Consider the following 21896-nt stretch of genomic DNA (forward strand, 5'->3'; position numbering starts at 1 on the left):
AGTCTATTCCTTTAATGGTTACCCTAGATAATTTTTTAGAACTTCTTTTACTATGGAATATTTCAGACATATACAAAAGTAGATACAATAGTTAAGGAAATACCTATATCTATCATCCAGCTTTTAACAATTATTAAGCCATAGCCAATCTTGTTTCATTTGCATCCTTAAATATTACATATATATACAGAGTTCTATCAACTTTTAGAAGCAACCAACATTCTTTGCCACATGGTCTCCTCCATCTTCAAAGTCAGCAAAGGAGAATTTCCCTCATGTTGAATCCTTCTCCTACTTTGAGTATTTTTCACCCAGAAAAGACTAAGCCCTTTTAAGGGCTCATCTGATCAGGTCAAGATAATCTCTTTTTCTTAAAGGCAACTGATTTGGGACCTTAACTACATCTGTAAAGGCTCTTCACAGGAGCATCTATATTGTATTTGATTGAATTAACTGGTAAAAAGAATATTTACACCAAGTGGGGCTCTTGGAGACCATCTTAGCTTTCTATCTAATATATCTATTTCCTCCAGTTCTTATATTTTTAACAGCTTTATTGAGGTATAATTTTTGAGGTACAATTTACATAAAATTCACCTATTTTAAGTGTACAATTAAGTGACTTTTAGTATATTTACATATGTGCAACCACCACCATAATCTGATTTTAGAACATTTTATCACCCCCTAAAGAAACTTCATGACCATTTAGTTGGCCCTGATCTCAGCCCCAGGCAACCACTAATCTACTTTCTCTCTATATAGGTTTGCCTTTTCTGGACACTTCACATAAATGGAATCATATAATATATAACCTTTTGCATCTGACTTTTTTCCTTAGTATTATGTTTTTCAGATTCATCCATGTTGTAGCAAGTATAAGTATTTTGGTTTTTTTATAGGCAAATTGTATTCATTGCATGAATATTAGGAGTCCCCTAAATCACTCCCAGGTTTGGTGACTCTTAGGACTTGCCTTACAGGACAAAAGATATACTAATATTCACAGCTAAGATTTACTACAACAAAAGGATACAAAACAAAATCAACAAAGTTAAAAGGTAAATGGGGCAAAGTCCAGAGGAAATCAGGCTCACGTGCCCAAGAGTCTTCTCTTGGATGTGCTTAATTTCTCCAGCATGTGTGAAATGTTGTTTATCAGAGGAGTTCACTAGAGACTCAGTGCCCAAGATTTTTGTTTGGGGCTGGTCACATATATACCACCTTCTACCCATCAAGTACCAAAATTCCAGTTTCTTGGAAGGAAAGGAGGTGCCCAGCACTGTGGCACTGTGATTTGTAATAAGAAATATGTATTTGGTCTTGTTTTCAATCCATTTCTGGCACAGAGATCCTAAAACCCTTGGAATTTCTTAGGTGATGAAAGTGATAAAGGCATCTTATGTTAATGAGGTGACTCCTGGACCACGCTTAACAACAGAGGCTGGTTTCCAGAAGAACCAACCATGCGATTAAAGGGTTGAACTTGGTGGCTCAATCAGTTAAGCATCTGCCTTTGGTTCAAGTCATGATCCCAGGGTCCTGGGATTAAGTCCCACGTTGGGCTTCTGCTCGGTGGGGAGCCTGCTTCTCCCTCTCCCTCTGCCTTTCCCCCTGCTTGTGCTTGCGCTTTCTCTCTCTCTCTCTCTCTCTCTCTCCTCTGTGTGTGTGTGTTTGTGTGTGTGTGTGTGTAAAATAAATGGATGGAATCTTTAAACAAATAAAATAAAAATCAAACAAAGGGTTGGAACTTCCAATTATCCTCTGACCTCCAGGGACAGGAGAGGAGCTGGAGGTTGAATCAATTACCTATAGCCAATAATTTAATCAACCATGTCTATGTAATGAAGCCCCCATAAAAACCCAGGAGAGGGTTTGGAGAGCTTCTGGATTGGTGAACACATGGAGATTTGGGGAGGATGGTGCACTCAGAGGGGCATCCCCTTCTATCTGGCTATTCCTGATTTGTATTCTTTTATAACAAACCAGTAACCTTGTGACAAAATGTTAGAATTTCTGAGTTCTGTTAGTCACTAGCAAATTAATTGAACCCAAGGAGGGGTAATTAGAACTTCTGATCTAAAAATAAATAAATAAATAAATAAATAAATAAATAAATAAATAAAGAACTTCCAATCTACACCCAGTTGGCAGAAGCACACAGGTGATACCCTAGGCTTGCAACTGGCATCTGAGGAGGTGGGGAGCAGTCTTATAAGACTGAGCCTTAATCTGCGCAATCTTTTCAAAAAAAAAAAAAAAAAGAGGAGGGCACCTGGGTGGCTCAGTTGGTTAAGCGTCCAACTCTTGATTTTGGCTCAGCTCATGATCTTGGGGTGAGATCAAGCCCTGGGTGGGGCTCCATGCTCAGCTTAGGATTCTCTCTCTCCTTTTCTCTCCTCCCCTGCCCCTTGCAGGCACATGCTTTCTCTCTCTCTTCAAAACAAAACAAAACAAAACTGAGCCTTAATCTGTAGAATCCAACACTATATCCAGGTGAACAGTGTTAGAATTAATGGAAAATAGTGTTAGAATTAAGTTGAATTGTAGGACACCCAACTGATGTCCAAGAACTGCTTGGTCGTAATGAGAGACACCTCCCTCTTCCACATTAAAATTGGGATCCAGGAACCCTAAATAAGTAAGTGTAAGCCACATAGTTTGTACAAACATTAAGGCACAGTGAGCCACTATTACCAGTTAGGGAATGGTGAGAACCTTCCCAAAATTCAAGTTCCCAGATGTTATCCAAGGACTGACCTTCAAGCATGCCTTTCTAAGGATAGCAGCATCAAGTTTTTTCTGTTAACTATTTCCTACACAAAGTGAATATATCACATTTTGTTTATCCATTCATCAATTGATAAACATTTGGGTCATTTCTTCCTTTTGGCTATTGTAAATAATAGTGCTTGGAACATTCACATATAAGTCTTTGTGTGGACACATGTTTTCAGTTCTCTTGGGTAGATACGTAAGAGTTAAATTGATGGGCTTCATGATAAGTCTACATTTAAAATCCTGAGAAATTTCAAAATTATTTTCCAGTATCTGTATCATTTTACATTGCCATCAGCACTATATGAAGGTTTTAATTTCTCCACATTCTTACTAACACTTGTCATTGTCTTTTTTTATTAGCTATTTATTCTAGTGATTGTGTGTGGTATCTTATTGTGGTTTTAATTTGCACTTTCCTAATGACTAATGATGTTGAGCATCTTCTATGTGCCTACTGGCCATTCATATATCTTCTCCAGAGAAATGTCTACTCATTTTAAAATCATACTTTCTTTTTATTATTGGAGTATAGGAATTCTTTACATATTCTAAATATAAGTTCTGTATCAAACATATGATTTGCAAATATTTGCTTCCAGTCTAGGAAGTTGTCTTTTCATTTTCTTGATGTTGTCTTTTGAAATACAGAAATTTCAAATTTTTATTAAGTCCAGTTTATTAGTTTTTCTCTTACCACCTTTGCTTTTGGTGCTGAACTAATATATTATTGCCTAATCCAAGATCATGAAGATTTATTTACTCTGTTTTCTTCTAAGAGGTTTATAGTTTTAACTCTTATTTAGCTTTGCAGTCAATTTTTGTGTAGGTTGATGTAGGACACTTTATAAAGCAAATCCCAGAAACCATATCACTCATCATAAATATTTCACTATATATCTCTAAAAGATAAGAAATCTTTTTTTTTTTAGTGTTGCTCATTATTTTACTTTATAGTTAAATTACAAGATAAGAACTCTTTTTAAACATAAACTTCACATGTGGTTAGGGAAATTTAACAATTCCTTACATATCCAGTACATACTCACATTTCCAATTTTTTCACCAATGTTACAAATGTGTTTGAATCAGGATCCAATAAAGGCCACATGTTATATTTGGTTATTAATTCCCTTAAATTTTAAAAAATTCATCTTTTTATTTCAATTTGTTTATTGAAGAATACTCTAAATATCTCACATGAATTCTGTTTTATTCTGAATAAATATCTTTGTTACTATCCAGAGTTTTTCATTCTCATCCAAATTTTTGGATGTGATATAGAGAGAGATAGAAAATAAACTAAAATAGAGTACTTCATTTAAAAGAGTCAGTTTGGCGGTACCTGGGTGGCTCAGTCGGTTGTGCCTTTGGCTCAGGTCATGATCTTGGGGTCCTAGGATTGAGCCCCATGTCAGATTCCCTGCTCAGTGGGGAGTTTGCTTCTCCCTTTCCCTTGGCCTCTCCTCTCCCTCACGCTCTCTCTCTTTCAAATAAATAAATAAAATCTTTATAAATAAATAAATAAATAAATAAATAAATAAATAAATAAATTTGTTGTAAGTAGACTAATACTTGGTAAACATTGTCATGTAACACAGTTACCTAGAAATACATTGACTTATAAACTGAGAAGTCAAGAATTTTATACATAGGGCACACACTGGTACTAATATTTTATTTTGTTTTATTTTTATTCTTTTTGATAGTACATATATTTTTAAAGGACTTGATAATTTAACTTCCCAACAGTCCCCCAGTATACTGACTGTAGAGAGACAGCGTTCAGTTAATAGTTTAGGATCTATGAGACCAGCCAACTGGTTATAGAACAGGGTGCCATGTGATGGTATTCTGTTGTGTCCAAATGTAACTAAGAGGAATGAGTGTCCTGCTTTTCCTTTCTCCTTCCATATTACAAGTAGCAAAGACTGCTTTTCATCATATTCACAAAGCCAAATTTCTTTCACTTTTTAAAAAGTTGGGTGTAGAGCTTGCATACAGTAAAAATTCATCCTTTCAGGTGGACAGTGAATTTTGACAAATATATATAGTGGTATAATCACAAACCCTATTATAGAACAATTCCATATTCCAAAAATTCCTTTGTGTACACTGTTTAAAACACATTCCTAACAAAATCCCAACCTCTCTGATATTCTTCGTTTTTAAACCATAATCAAGTCAGCAGAATCATTATTGTTTTAACATTTAACACTTTAAAGATACAATCCTAAAGTAACTTATATACTGCATTTGAAAATTGACCTAATTTCTTAGTCATTGTAAATTATAAATATAAAAGGGGGATAAAAGTTTAAACTTTATGCTAAAATAAATTATTGATAAAGTGAAGACTGAAATATAACAATGAAACCATGAAAGCGCAATAAAACACTAAAGGGATGAATACTTTCAAAAACCTTGTAATGATATAGAAAAGGCTTTTACACATGAAAACCCAGAAGCCATACAGAATAATAACTCTGCTAAACCCAACTTGAAAAATATTAACATTTCTATATGGAAAAAACCCCAATGTAACATTTATAACCAACAAAAGGCTCATATCCAGAATATATAAAAGAATTTTTTTAAATTTCTTTTGTTCTTTTGCTACTAAGTAGTCTCTACGCCCATTGTGGAGCTTGAACTCACGATCCCAAGATCAAAAGTCACATGCTCTATGGATTGAACCAGCCAGCTGCCCCAGGAATATATAAAGAATTTTTACAAATTAATAAAAAATACAACCCAATGGAAAAATATATATAAGACTTAAGCAGGTACTTCACAAAAGAATATATCTAGATGAGCAACAACAACAGTAACAACAAATTATGACAGGGTTTTCAACTTCATCAGCCATCAGGGAAATGCAAATTAAAGCCATAATTACATACCACTACACATTTATCGGAAAAGTCAAAGTTAGTAAGACTGACAATACCAAATACTGACAAGAAATGTAGAGTAACCAGTCTCCTATACAGCTGAGCAGAGTTTAAATTAATACAACTCTTTGGAAGACAGTATAACAGTTATCTACCAAAGTAGGTTATACACATAACCATTCAATCCAATAATTAGTATATCACAATCAGAAATGTGTTGGTAAGTCCAAGAACATCCATAGCACTATTCATAACAGAGCACAGCTGGAAGCAACATAAATGCTCACCAACAGTAGAATGGCTAGATAAAGTAAACTATATGTTTATTCAGTGGAATATTATACAACCAGCATAAGTGAACAAAGTGCTGCTACATGCAACAACAGAGTGAATCTCATGGACATAAGACTGAACATGAGAAACAAACTAAATTTAAAAATGCATATTACCTGCAGTCAAAACTCAGAAACAGTATTAAAAGTCAGGATAGTGGTTACTTTTGGATGGGAGAGAGGGTGTAGACCTAGAAAGAAGAAACAAAGGGGGCTCTGGAATGCTGGGAGCTTCTTGGACCACATGGTGCACACTTAGGAGTTGTGCATATTTTGGTAGGTATGTTATGCTTACGCTTCAGTAAAAATTTGTAGACAGTGTACAAAAAGAAGCCATTTATCAAACTTCTATGTGTTTGTCTTAGAAGATTTTTTTTCCAATGCACTCATGTTCCACCCTGAGAAAATATCAATTACATTGAAAACATCATCAGAAATGTTCATCTGCAACCACAGCTTACCTAATTTACTCTGTTCTTTCTCCTTCCTTTTTAGTTCATCAGTGAGCCTTTGGATCTCTTCCTGGGCCATCCCTAACCTCTCTGCTACTTGTTTTGCATTCCTCTCCAGGCAGGTTTGTGAAATTTTAGCTTTTTCCAGGTCTTCACTATGGGACTGAAATAAAACTATTATTAGTTTTAAACTAACAAAAACTAAAATAATTTTTTAAAACAAAAATTAAATGTATTTTTATAACACTGTACTATTTCCTACAAGCATTTGAAAGCTAATAAAGAAAAGTAGCAAACAATATTTCATTTATATGTATTTCTTTTAAGTTGAAATATAAAATTGATACTTGATTTTTTACCTATGAACATACAACTTCATATAGTTCAACTTAATATCTAAGAGTTTATGATTAAAAAAATAAGAGTTTATGATTATATGATTATAAAAAATAGAAATTTTATCATAAAAATGAGTATCATCTGGCAAAAAAGAGAGAAAAAAATCCTTATGTATATGGTCCATTAAATACAGTTTATAAAATGTTTTCACATTTAATTTCAAGATATGAACACACTCAAATGTTTATAGCTCCTTTTCTGCAATTATTTTCAAAGTATTTTAAAAGCTAAGAAATTCAGTCTCAATTATACCTTACTTTTGATCCCTAAAATATGTATTATTTATATAAACATCATACAACTATTTCTGAAAGACAACCAAAATACCATCTACATAACAAAATCACTTCTAGGATATTGGTATATATCCCTGCAGTATTTTTTATTTATATACATTTTTTATGTAGTCATAATCCCAATCTATATACATGTTTCTGTCTTTTTCATTTAACATTATATGAGAAACATTTACCCAAATAACTGTACAGATTTTGTAATGATAATTTTTAAAAGCTATATAATGTTCCAAAGTAGGTGTAATATGATTTATATAATTATTTAAATATTTGGTAGTTTCCAATTTTTGCTATTTAAAATAATACTATGATATACTTTTATCCATATACATTTATCTTGGGTTATTTCCTGCAGTTAAATTTCTAGCACATAGTTTATTTACTGGATTTAGCACTTAATAACATTTCCCCAGATTAGAAAATTTAATTCTATGAGGAGAATTGATTATACTTAAAATAATGTGCTGTATATATTAAAAGACTACCCCCAAAAAAGGGCTCCAAACATATTTGGGAAGAAGTATGTATTATCCCAAAGTGATTTTTCAAAGGATATAACACATATTGATTGTTTAAATTTTGATACATTCAATAAAAATTAGCTATTATTTTTTTCTTTCCAAATCTTTGTGATATGTTTACAATACTTTTACGTATAATTTTATAATTTTCACAGCATATATTTTAATATATTCAAACAAAATACTTGGTAAAAACTAATGTGTAATTAGCTGTGATTATTAAGTGAAGGATTCTTTTTTTTTTTTTTTTTTACCTCACTCAAAATTTTTTCAGATTGCTGCACAGGTTCCTGATATTTCTCGTGTTCTCTTTGCAGAGGCTGGTAGACTTGTTCAAATGTCTCCTAAATAAATAATAAGAGATAAATGAAACTTGCATCAGTCTTTGTAAAAAAAATGTCATTTAAAAATTTTTTTAAAAAGAAAAAAAAGGGACACAGTCCAATCCATTTTATGAGGCTAGGCTATCCATTCTCAATGAGACAATATCATCCCCAAAGGAGTGAAAATTGGTTTCTACAGGGGCAAAAAAAATCGTACTCTTCTTATGTACAAAGCATGATACGCCTACAGTATATAGAACTCTACAGTAGTAGTAAATCTAAAAAATCTCATTACAGAGGCAATAATGAAAAATGGCTGGTTAACACTGGCTAGCCAAACCTTGAGATTAAAACCCAACAAAGATAACAGGAGAAAGAAAAATCACAGGGCAATCTTCTTATTCATAAACATAGATTAAAATTTTATCAAATCTAACCTGATAATATCTAGGAAGGATAAAATATCATTAACAAGTTAGATTTATCCTAGGAATGCAAAATAGGTTTAACATTAGAAAAATAAATCAACAAAATTTTCCCATTAACAGATTCAAGTTTTAAATAATTTCATCATCAATGACTATAAAAAACTCTTAGCAAACTAGAAACAAGAGTATAAATGATAAATAAACAGTACCATTTGAAACAAAACCTTTAGCAAACATCATACTTAATGAATCACTGAATGCTTTCTCTGATATTAATAACAAGATGAAAATACTATTTAATACTAATTATATTAATTTCAAGGTAATACTAGAGGGCCTACCCAGTAAAAGGCAAGAAAAAGAAATGAGAGGTGCCTGGGTGGCTCAATCGCCTTCAGCTTGGGTCATGATCCCAGGATCCTGGGTCAAGCCCTGCATGGGGCTCCCCGCACAGTGGAGAGCCTGCTTCTCCATCTCCCTCTGCCCACTACTCTCCTGCTTGTGCTCTCTTTCTCTCTCTCTCTCTGTCAAATAAATAAAGTTTTAAAAGAGAGAGAGAGAAAGAATGGAAAGAATAAGGGCTGAAACGGAAGAAATGAAAGTATCATTATTCTCAGATAATATGATTGTACAGGTAGAAAATATTTTAAATCTTCTAATAAATTATTAAAATGAATAAGAGGGGCACCTAGCTGGCTCAGTTGGTAGAGTACATGACTCTTGATCTGGGGTTGTAAGTTGAAGCCCCACACTGGGTGTGAAGCCTACTTAAATAAATAAATAAAAATAAAGAGGAAAAGTAGTTTATAAATAAGTAAATAAGTAAAATGAATAAAAAACTTTAGCAACAATGTTAGATATAAGTCAGTATAAAATAATTGCATTTTTAAATACCAGCCACAGATAGTTAGAATATTAAATTCTTTTTAAGAAGATAACATTTGCTATTAATAGCATCCAAAAATGTGAATATGAAGTACCTAAGAAAAAATGTAACAAGAGTACAAGAGTTTGTGGGGAAAATCATAAAACTTTACTTATTTCACTCAGCAAAAAATAAATGGATATTCTATGATCACAGATCACATCAATATTGTAAGATAGTAAATTCCTCTTAAACTGATTCAATACAATCAAAAATCAAAATCCTAGATTTTGTAATAACATGAATCAGATTGTTACTCTTTCCTCTTAAAAGTGTTTAGTGCCTCTCCAGACCTTCTATAACAAAGTCCATTAAATGTTTTTATGCCTTGGGGCACCTGGCTGCCTCAATATGCATAGCCTGCAACTCTTGATCTTGGGGTTGTGGGTTCAAGCAACCTGTTGGGTTTAGAGATTACTGAAAAATAAAATCTTTTTTTAAAAATAATTATTTTTTTATTTTTATTTATGATAGACACAGAGAGAGAGAGGCAGAGACACAGGAGGAGGGAGAAGCAGGCTCCATGCCGGGAGCCGGACATGGGACTCAATCCTGGGACTCCAGGATCGCGCCCTGGGCCAAAGGCAGGCGCCAAACCGCTAAGCCACCCAGGAATCCCTGAAAAATAAAATCTTTTTAAAAAAATATTTATGCCTCTAGTATGGTTCAGGAACACTGCTGGGTGCTGAGTCCAAATTTGAGATTAGTGTATGAATCTCACCATGATGTAGTTCCTGAAAACATCTCCAGCCACATTACTTAGCATTCACTTCCGTGAACCACCATGTAATAACACATTGTTTCCTCTGCTAGGAATGTCTTTCCCAGCATCTTTATGTAGCTAATACATATTCAGCTTTCAAAATACTACTCAACATCTTCCTCTGGAAGACGAGAGATGGAAGATGTTCTTCGGTCACCTATCACATCTGACTCAGCCACTCCTCTCAGTTTCCCGAGCCTTCTGTGCCTTCCTTTATCATGGGACTTTATACACTGAACTATAATCACTGGCTTTTTTCTTCCATCCATTACCTTGTAAGTTCCTTGCAAGCCCAAATCATGTCTAACTTGACTTTGTTTCTACATCCACTGGGACAGAGCCTGGCAGATGGAAAGTTCTCGATAAACAATTAACAATAATGCTAATTAATATTCTGATTTCTCTTCAGATGGCATAAATCTTTCACTTTTTATTATATATTTCTGTGGAGGAAAAAACCCCCACAATAATGCTAATTAATATGTGAGGTACTATTCTACAGTCTTATACATGTTATTTCATTTTCATGATAACCTCATGGAGTAGTTAAGTTGATCTCAGATTTTATAAATGAGAAAATCAAGACTCACAAAAGTTCACTAACTTGCTCAAGGTCATACCATGAACAAGTGGCAGAGATGTTCCTCCAAACATAAAAGCTATATATTTGGAGTGCCTGAGTGGCAAAGTTGGTTGAGTGGTCAGCTCTTGGTTTTGGTCAGGTCAGGATCTTAGAGTCCTTGGATGGAGCCCCACATCTTGCTCCCCACTGAGTAGGGAAGTTTGCTTCAGATTGTCTTCCTCACCCAGTCACCATCCCCCCCCCCACCTCCCCTTCCACCACCCCTAGTTTGGTTTCCCAGAGTTAGGAGTCTCTCATGTTCTGTCTCCCTTTCTGATATTTCCCACTCATTTTTTCTCCTTTCCCCTTTATTCCCTTTCACTATTTTTTATATTCCCCAAATGAATGAGACCATAAAATGTTTGTCCTTCTCCAATTGACTTATTTCACTCAGCATAATACCCTCCAGTTCCATCCACGTCGAAGCAAATGATGGGTATTTGTCATTTCTAATGGCTGAGGAATATTCTATTGTATACATAGGCCACATCTTCTTTATCCATTCATCTTTCGATGGACACCGAGGCTCCTTCCACAGTTTGGCTATTGTGGACATTGCTGCTGTAAACATCGGGGTGCAGGGGTCCTGGCGTTTCAGTGCGTCTGTATCTTTGGGGTAAATCCCCAGCAGTGCAATTGCTGGGTCTAGGGCAAATCTATTTTTAACTCTTTGAGGAACCTCCACACTTGATGGGATGAGCTCTGGGTGTTATTGTATATGTTGGCAAATTGAACACCAATAAAAAATAAATTTATATAAAAAAATAATAAAAAAATAAAATTACAACACAAACCTTGGGGAAAAAAAGATGATCTTCCTCCCTCTCCCTCTGCAGCTCCCCCAACTGGCTTACGCGCGCACTGTCTCTCTCAAACAAATAAGTCAATCGTTAAAAAAAAAAAAACACCACACACAAAAAACCCACCCTATATATGTAAGCATTATTAAAACTGACTTCCTGATCATTTAATCAATGAATTATTAAAGAAACAAACAAAAAACTGGCCTGCCTCTTATTCAACTACCTAGTTAATTTCAGAATACCTGGGCAAGTCTTTCCTGTAGGTGACTGGCCATATGTCTTTGGGACTCTTGCTTGGGGCCCCCAGTTTCCAGTTTTCTCGAGAATGTGCTTCTTTCTACCAGTAAGTACTCAATCTGCTCCCTGGGGCTGCCCAGAGCTATTTCAGACAAACCCTCTTGAGACAACATTTCTTCAATCTCTTTTATTTGCACTTCTGTTAAGAAGAAATAACAGAAAAAAAAACTGTTAAAAGGAATGCAGGCAAAAAAACTGCTGTTATAAGGTGTTAAGTGTGCTCTTAGTTAAATAGCAAGTTAATTTAAATTAGCTATATTGCTACTACCACTCTTCTCCCCATCTCTTCAGAGTGTTTGCAAACTTTCAGAAATAATAACAACAACAAAAAAAGTAGTGGGAAAAGGTTCTCAAAAGTGGTAGATATTCTTACTGTTGTGTAACTTTAAAATTTGTTGTTTTATTGAGTGCTTACTATGTGGCAGCATAAATTTAAGGTAAATTTATGTAATCTAATCCCTGCAACAATCCATTTAGGTAGGGAACTTGATTATTCCATTTATGAGACAAGGATGCAGGCACCAACAAGCCAACTAGTTTGTATATGGTTACTTAACTAGTCCCTGCCAAAATTCTTGGTGATTTCAATATTCAGGTAGATTATTCTAGTGCTTTGGCTTCTCAGTCTCTTCACCAACTAACTTCAGATTGAGTCTGCTACCTCATCTCAGCTTCTACTCCACAGATATTCTCTAGACCTTGTTGTTAGCAGCAACTCCCTAGTCTCAATTTCAAGCATCCCATTCTCCAATCATCCTTTCCTATGTACTTTTGGTAGCTAGATGTCAACAAGTTTTGACCATAATGGCAACTATAATCCACTAGCTTTAAACACTTTTTAACGTTCCTCATCCCACTCCTGTCCTCATTTACTTTCTTACCAACCTAGGTTCATCTAATCAGTTCATCATTATAATCACTCCCTTGATTTTTTGTTTAGATTTACTTATTTATTCATGAGAGACACACAGAGAGAGGCAGAGACACAGGCAGAGGGAGAAGCAGGCTCCATGCAGGAAGCCTGATGCGGGACTCAATCCTGGGACTCCGGATCACATTCTGAGCCAAAGGCAGTCATTTAACCACTGAGCCACCCAGGTGTCCCTAATCACCCCCTTGAAAACATTCACAACTTCTTGCCCCTCTTTCTCCATTACACTTAGTTGACAGAACTCCAGCCTATTAAATCTAACCCTTTACCTCTCCTGCACCTCACTCTAGAAGCTGAGTGTAGCTGGAGAAAAACCACACAGCCAGTGGCAATTGGTTTCACTCTAAATTCATGTCTACTCACTACTCACCCCAAGTGGATCCTTGTTGTCCACCAATCCTCCCATAGTTCCCTGGAATTCTCTCTCTCATTATCTAGAGATGTAGACCATTATTTCATTACTCTTTCTTCTCAAGTCTCCAACACCTCCTTACCATCTTCACTCTCAGCTGAATACCCTGCTTCCTATTTCACTGAGAAAAAAGCAGCACTCCAATTTCCACAAACTCTTCTTATCGTATCTGCCAATTCCCACATACTCTTCCATCTTGTGAGATTTAACAAACTATCCTTGCTCCTAAGGCCAGACTCTCCCCTTGTGCACTGGATCCCATTCCCACTTATCTCAAAGATAACAGGCTTTCATCATTTCTCCCTGGGACATCATACTCTGTTGGTTTTCTTACTACCATGCGTGCCACTCCTTCTCAGACTCCTTGACTAATTTCTCCCCTTTCCAACCTCTAAACATAGAAATGCCCAGGGCCCAGCCCTTAATCTTCTTTTCATTCCCCAGATAACCGTCTATAGTCCCAAGGCTTTAGGTGTTGGCTATTTGCTGATGACTCCCAAATTCACAGCTCTAGCTTGTGGTGCCTTCCAAACATACACAATTGTCTACTTGACATTTCCACTTGGATATCTAATACATGCATTGAAATGTACACGTCCAAAGGCAAACTCTTTACTGTCTTCCCCAAATGGGACCTCCCATAGGCTCCCCAACCTAAGTAGCTGGACCTCTAATATCCAACCACTCAGCCATAAGGCTTTGGGTCACCAGTGATTTCTCCCCTTTTCTCCCACCTAACATTACATCCATTATCAAATCATATTACCCCTACCTTCAAAAAATACCCTAACTATAGAAGCATTTCTGAAGTGATTTTTATGTTTCTAAAACAAACTTGTATTTTGCCAACTGCTTGCTAAAAATAATAAAGTTTATTGAAGCAACAGATTGGTACAGGCAATTCCAAACTTCTGTCATTGTGTAACTGGAGTGCTATAAAAAACACTGACAATCCTAATAATTATACTGGTACATTTAAAGAGATACATCAAATTCCTAAAAAATAAAGAAATACTATAGTAAATATAGGACTTTTATCTTCTTTTAAAAAATCAGGCTTGCTGTAAAGGTGAGCTAAAAGAGTCTGTGGAGTTATGAAAACAAAGGCAAAATGCTCAAAGATTAGGGATATCTTGGCATAAGCACTTCCAAGGAGAAACATGTGGCCCAACTGAATTCCAAAGAAGACTCTGGGACAAATTAGCTTCATGTATAAACTCCAATGCTTGCTGGTAAGCCCAAATCATTAACATGCTGGGGTACACTGTATATGAATTTCTGCATTAAAATAACATCATTCCCTTATTTACCAATATTTCATGAGCTAATTTATGTTGGCAGCAGGACATAACAGTATCTTCCATTTCTCACAAAACAGCAGATTAGAGCCCTGAACCAACCTCTTGCTGAGAATAACTAAAAATGCCAGAAGAAATTGAAAAACTCTTAAAAATGCAACTACTGGGGCAGCTGGGTGGCTCAGGGGTGAGCATCTGCCTTGGGCTCAGATTGTGATCCTGGGGTCCTAGGATGGAGTCCTGCTTGTGCTCCCCATGGGGAGCCTGCTTTTCCCTCTGCCTATGTCTCTGCCTTTCTATGTCTCCCATTAGTAAATAAAATCTTTTTTAAAAATACAACTACCATACAAACAAAAATAGAATGCAAACTTTTAAAGCAGTAGAAGAAAATTCAGTATACTCAATGGAAAACAAGAAAGGAAAATAAATGAAGCAAGAGTGCCGAACAGATGAAATATGTCCTATACTTCACTCAACCCCTCCATCTGAGATTCAAAATAAAGAGAAAACTTCCATCAGCAGACCCTCATGACAGTTTTAAAATGATTCCAAATGGAATATATGGAATATCTGAGATGCAAGGGAAAATGCTGAGCAAAGAAAATAATAAATGTGTGGTAAATATAAATAATCACCAACACTAGTAATAATCATATATAATTTGTGAGGTTAAAAAAAACCCAAAATATTCTAAAGGGGTTCTATCCAGGTCTTCTCTTGTAGCTCTGTAGTACTTAAATAAATATTTCCTATTATTTATTATTATTTATTTATTTTATTATTATTTATTATATTTATTACTTTATTATTACTTTATTTTTATTATTATTAAGGGATGAACATTCCTTAATGTGCTAGTTCTTTACAAGGCAGGTGCTGTGGGAACACAGAAACCACTACGATCAGGGCATGATCTCTGGCCCAGAGGAGCTGACACAGGTCACTATGACATAGTGTAGTAAGTACCAGAATAGACACTGAAGGAAATAACCATCCTGTACTCTCTCACACACATTCCTGACTATTTCAGAATAGATAATTTAAAACACCAAGCAGAAAATACACTCAAAACATTATAAGTACTTTTCTTGGAGTGGAGGATTATATACTAATTTTCCCCCGTCCTTCTACTTTTATGCATTTCCCAAATTTGTCACATATTATTTTTAGAAGTAGAAAAAAAATAAACTTCACATTTTTACAAAAGGAAAGATTACCCTGTTTGGGTTGGAGTTCTTTAACCACATGTCTAAGCTGTTTGTTTTCCTTTTCACAACTGTGAGCAAATGCTTCTCTTTCCTCTATTAAGTTACGGACATGACTTGCATACTTTTTAACCTAAAAAGAAAGTAACACATTTTCTTACTCTTAGTCCATTGTTCATATAGTAACCTACATCGAATCTATAAAGTGAAAGAGTCATTAAGAGATCACCATACTATCATGTCCCTAATCTAAGAAATAAAAAGAAAACTTGGCTTTCCTTACATGTGAGTTTCCCTCCCTAAACTTCCTTCCAGCTGTTTTATGTTAACAGACCGTTTCCCATAGACATGATGACACACCATCACAAATTTTGCAGACACTCACAATCTCTAATTTTTTCCCCATTAACATATCAGGTTTGAAATCAAGTCTCCTTATCTATAGTTTAGGAAATATAAAATGATACCCACGAACAGAGAAAAATCCCCACAATAACTGTTTATATTCCTATGTTAATAACGATGATGATGCCTGAAATCTTAACATTAAGATTGAATTAAAATCAATTATTGAGGGCAGCCCAGGTGGCTCAGTGGTCTAGCGCCGCCTGCAGCCCAGAGCGTGATCCTGGAGACCTGGGATTGAGTCCCACCGTCGGGTTCCCGGCATGGAGCTTGCTTCTCCCTCTGCCGGTGTCTCTGCCTCTCTGTGTGTCTTTCATGAAAAAATAAAATCTTCAAAAAAAATTTTTTTTGAAAAAAAAAATCAATTGTTGAGTATTTTTTAAAAATAGCTTCTGGTTAATATGGCAGCTTCCTAAAAGGTACTTTTATGAGTTCATAATAACAGATTAAAAGCTAACTCGATGCTCCAGACACTAGAGTAAGGAGATCAAAGCCTTCATTTTCACTACAATCTTATGAGACTATTACCCTCCCACTTTCTAGGGGAGGAAGCAGGCTGCTGGAGGCCTAGGGGATTTGCCTTGTCATGCAGGAAGTAAGGGGAGGGGCTAGACTTCACACTGCCCGACCAGACCCAGAGGCTGAGCTCTAGCCTACGTGCCAAAGTGCTTAGAAGTAGACTGCCAAAGTAACTGAATTGCATTTTGCTGAACTGTGTTGAAATCAACTGGACAACATCTTGCAATATGAACAAAAAGCTGAATGGTATAGCAGAGGTAACACAGCACTGCCACTTAACTTTATAACTTCCTGCTAGTCTTCAATTTCTTTCTCTTCAAAATGGCAGGAACAAGAATACCTGTTTCTTAATAATAACAGCTATAATTGACTGAGTACTTGCTAGGTGTCAAATACATGTGTGTGAAATGTTTTATGTACTTTAACCTGTGTAAACATCACACATCTCTTTGAAGAAGCTATTATCAATCCTCAACGTATAGATGAGGAATTTCAAGTTCAAAGAAGTTATCTAACTTACACAGAAAGACAGTAGTAAAGGCAATTTTTCACCCCCATCTGACTAATGTTAAAGTTTATGGTCTATTATGCTGTCCTGCTTTTGTTCTAAAGGAGCTGCATTCTTCTTTAAGAGTTTGAAAATCAAATTGTCCTCTAAGAGTTAAATTTAAAAATCAGTAAGTTGCCTATCTGAGCTGAGATGTTGAAACACAGCAGAGTGATTTCCAAACAACCTGAGAGAGTATTTTTTTAACTCATTTAAAGAAAGAATATGTCAAAAAGTAGGTTGATCAGTATTGGAAACATCAAAAGAGTGATAAGAAGGTCAAAAGATGCCATTACCTACTCATCTAAGGGCTAGTTACCCTGGTTCTAACCTATAACAGGTCGAGAAATAAGGACAGCTATAGAGAGCCCTATTGTGGTTATCTTAGCCAGTGCTAGAAAAATTATAATCATTTGTTCAACAAGTAAACATCTGTAATATAATGTACCTATAGACAAAGAATCCATCAGCCACAGGACATGTGTGCCTGGTCCTGTGGCAATTACATTTCTTTTTGTCAATTAGTAAGCTGCTATCTATTTTTCTACAAAATTCTCTGCGAGTGTAGTTAATATAAGGTCACCTTTGAGAAACAGATCCACTCACAGTACATGACTAATCAGGTTTCTAAGCCTCCAAGCTATAAAAGCACAAGAATCAGCTAACGAGTCAGTTATTGAAACAAGGATGAATTTACAAAGATAATGCAAGCCACCCTAAGCAGGCCTATTTGGATATCTAACCAGTCATCCCTAGGTGATAACCTGTAGGTGTACTCTACTGGAAATGAAAAGACAGACAGACTGTTGGCACGTTTCAAGGAAAGAAAACAAAAACATATGTGCCAAGTGCTTTGCACACTACACAGGAATATTCAAATGTTGGTTTTAATGTGTCAATTTAATGAAGGACAATGAACAAAATCATAGATATTTTAAAACTTTATATTATTAGTTCTCACTTCTTTCATTTCTTCCATGTGCTTCACCATAAGCTCTTCTAAATTTCTGGTTAGCAGTGCTCAGCCCGTCTTCACTGTTCTGGAATAAGCACCAAACAAAATAGAGTGGTTCTTCTGTAGCAACAAGAGGTTCAGTTCCTTCTTTCTTGAGATGATGCAGTACATATTCTAACTGAACTTGTCCCTTTGTAAAAGAGATAAGTGTATGTGTAGGCACATGCATGCATACACACGCATACAGCTGAGCATGCAAGTAAGCTGGTGCATATATACACCTAGAGTTAGACTCTGTACAAAGTATCGTTCAGTTCTCCTGTTAATGGATATGTTGTCCAGTTATGATGAACATTTACATGAAAAGCCAACACAAAAAAAGACATGATGACATGATGTAGATAGATACATGATAGATAATGCAAATGTCTTTTTCTTTTTAAGATTTTATTTATTTATTCATGAGAGACACACACACACAGAGATAGGCAGAGACACAGGCAGAGGGAGAAGCAGGCTCCATGCAGGGAGCCCGATGTGGGACTTGATCCCAGGACTCCAGGATCAGGCCCTGTGCCAAAGGCAGGCGCCAAACCGCTGAGCCACCCAGGGATCCCCCAAATGTCTGTTTTAAAAAAAAATACAAGCTTTTCTGTATGCCCAGTTCTGAAGTTTACAATTTAGTAATCTGAAAATCACCCAAAGGCCCCTTGCAAAGTTATAAATTCCAAAGAAGCCTTTTTCCCTCAGTTGAATTTGAGAGATAAAAAGACTCCTCTCTAGAAGCTAGAGAACTCATTGATTCCATAGTACCAAGGAATGACTGTGCTCTCAGAATATGGCTTGAATTTTTGCTGACTTCTAACTCACTCAGTTCTCTTCCAAAACTTCTTGATACAAGCCTGCCATCAATATTATCTTTAGTTTTTTTTTTTTTTAAAGATTTTATTTATTTATTCATGAGAATACACAGAGAGGAGAGAGAGAAGCAGAGACACAGGCAGAGGGAGAAGCAGGCTCCATGCAGGGAGCCTGATGTGGGACTCGATCCCGGGTCTCCAGGATCACACCCTGGGCTGAAGGCGGCGCTAAACCGCTGAGCCACCGGGGCTGCCCCCATCTTTAGTTTTTTAAGTTAAAAGTAGTCATGCTACAAAACAGCTTACACTATAATAGTGGGTGAAAGATAAATTTCTGATTGATGAAGTTGTATCTGTGTTTCTCTGTTACTAGAACCTTTAGCTGTGAATATGACAAACTTTTTAAAAAAGATTTTATTTATTTATTTGAGAGAGAGAGAGAGAGAGAGTACAGGGCGGAGTGGGGGAGAGGGAGAAACAGACTCTGCTGAGCAGGGAGTCCTATGAGGGGCTCAATCCCAAAACCCCAGGATCATGACCTCAGCCGAAGGCAGACACTTAACCGACTGAGCTACCCAGGTGCCCCAAACATCACTTTTTTCTTTTATTTATTTATTTATTTATTTATTTATTTATTTATTTATTTATTTATTCATTCATTCATTCATTCATTCATTCATTCATTCGAGACACACAGAGAGGCAGAGACATAGGCAGAGGAAGAAGCAGGCTCCATGCAGGGAGCCTGATGTGGGACTCGATCCCAGGACCCAGGGATCACGACCTGAGCTGAAGGCAGACGCTCAACCACTGAGCCATCCAGGCATCTCCCCAAACATCACTTTCAACCAAGTTAATCTAATTGTAGTGATCTGCATAATGATTATTGTACTCCAGATAGTCTACACAAACTATACTCAGTTTTGCTTTGATAGCAAAATCATATTTTACTATTTTTCTCCTTTCTTGCTAAGTTCTTCAGTCTCATCATTTTCACATCAACAGTTAGAATGGACATATATAGAATTCTAATTATCATCTGAACCTCACACTGAAAGAACAAAGATCCAGGTCTGAATCTTTATACCCCATGTGTCCTCCTCATGAGTTGCAGTTAAAAATCTTCTTGTGCTCCTCCCCATCCCACTCCCATCATCTGGTCCCCACTCGTGTTTTCCTTCTCCCTTTTAAGGCTGAATAATAGCATGAGTGTGTGTGCACGTGAGTGTGTGTCTGCATGTGTATATGTGTCACATTTTGTTTATTCATTCATCTGTTAATGGACATTTGGGCTGTTTCCACCTTTCAACTGGTATGAATCAACATGTTGTGAACAGGAATGTACAAGTATCTGGTTAAGTCCTTGCTTTCAATTGTTTTCGGTATATATCTAGAAGTAGAATTGTTGTAATTCTTTTTAACTTTTTGCAGAGCTGCCGCACTGTTTTCCAAAGCAGCTACACCATTCTATGTTCCCACCATATGATGCAGATGGGTTGGTTCCAATTTCTTCAAATCTTTGCCGACACTTGTTATTATTTGTTATACACACACACACACACACACACACACACACACACACATATATATACACTGATGAGTATAAAATGATTGCTGTCTTAAGCAGTACTTATTCTGCAATGGCAGCAAGACCTGTCCCTAGGCCATAACATCTCTCAAACCACCAGATACTTTTGGCTTCTCCCTCAAGCCTAGACCCAATAGTTGATCATTTCAATCTCTCATCAATGTCCCCAGTTATCCTGCTCCATGTCCCTACCTTCCCTGAAAATCCCAGTCCTGCAAAAGCTTGACCATTTGACTATTCTCTATCTATTTTCATTTGCTGAGTGGTAGTAGAGAAAAATAAAACAAGCAAAACTAAAACAAACTGGAGCCATTACAAATCATGGCCTGCAGTCTGAGCCAAGCTTCTCTATTGTCAGATCCATCTATGCATTCTTTACCAGATTCTGCTACCATTTCACTCAGCAACTATTCAGAACTTCCATCTCTCCCATTAAACTCCAAACCCCACCTCTCCCTTCTTTTGGCAGATGACCTTATCTCCCACAGCACTAGTAAAACTAAAGTCATCATAAAACTCGGTCAGCTTCTTCCCTAACACCAAGATACTAGCCTTCGTCTTTAGAGACCTTGCTTTTTCTCCACTCAATGGAGATTTCCATCCTCCTGATCAAAGCAAGTCTCTTCAACTGTGTTCTAGATCCCATCCCATCTAGAATTTCTTCAGGGAAGCTATTTCTTTTCTGTATACTCATGATCTCCCTTTCTACTGATCTCTTGCTCTTCACTCAAGATGTTTCTCATCCCAGAGTGCCTGGATGGCTAGTTGGTTGAGTGTTTGACTCTTGATTTTTGGCTCAGGTCATGATCTCAGGGTCATGAGACCTAGCTCCACATCAGGCTTCATCCTGGATGTGGAGCCTGCTTAAGATTCTCTCTTTCTATATGTAAACAATGGAATATTCCTCAGCCATCAGAAAATATGAATACCCACCTTTTGCTTCATTGTGGATGGAACTGGAGGGTATGATGCTGAGTGAAGTAAGTCAATCGGAGAAAGACAATCATCATATGGTTTCACTCATACGTGGAATATAAGAAATAGTCAAAGGAGGGGAACTGAGTTGGAAAAATCAGAAAGGGAGACAAACCATGAGAGAAAACTGACTCTGTGAAACAAACAAAGGGTTACAGAAGGGGAGGTGGGTGGGGGAAATAGGGTAACTAGGTGATGGGCACTGAGGAGAGCAATTCATGGGATGATCACTGGGTGTTATACTATATGTTGGCAAATTTAATTTAAAATTTTAAAATGAAAATAAATAAATAAATAAATAAAAATTTTAAATGTAAAAAAAAGATTCTCTCTTCTTCACTCTCTGCTCCTCCCCACATGGACTCTCT

General features: G+C 36.3%; 1 protein-coding gene across 1 annotated transcript in view; it reads right to left on the minus strand.

The window, feature by feature from the left end:
- Positions 1-21896, minus strand: part of LOC106559773 — a 37047-nt gene that overhangs the window by 9799 nt on the left and 5352 nt on the right. Inside the window, exons 2-5 of the mRNA XM_038557670.1 lie at positions 18112-18295; positions 11779-11972; positions 7927-8016; positions 6466-6619 (exon numbers count right to left, since the gene is read on the minus strand). Of these exons, the coding sequence (XP_038413598.1) occupies positions 6466-6619; positions 7927-8016; positions 11779-11972; positions 18112-18295 (622 nt within the window). The remainder of the gene's footprint in view (positions 1-6465; positions 6620-7926; positions 8017-11778; positions 11973-18111; positions 18296-21896) is intronic.

This window comes from Canis lupus, chromosome 15 (assembly GCF_011100685.1).
Source record: "Canis lupus familiaris isolate Mischka breed German Shepherd chromosome 15, alternate assembly UU_Cfam_GSD_1.0, whole genome shotgun sequence".
Taxonomy (NCBI): domain Eukaryota; kingdom Metazoa; phylum Chordata; class Mammalia; order Carnivora; family Canidae; genus Canis; species Canis lupus.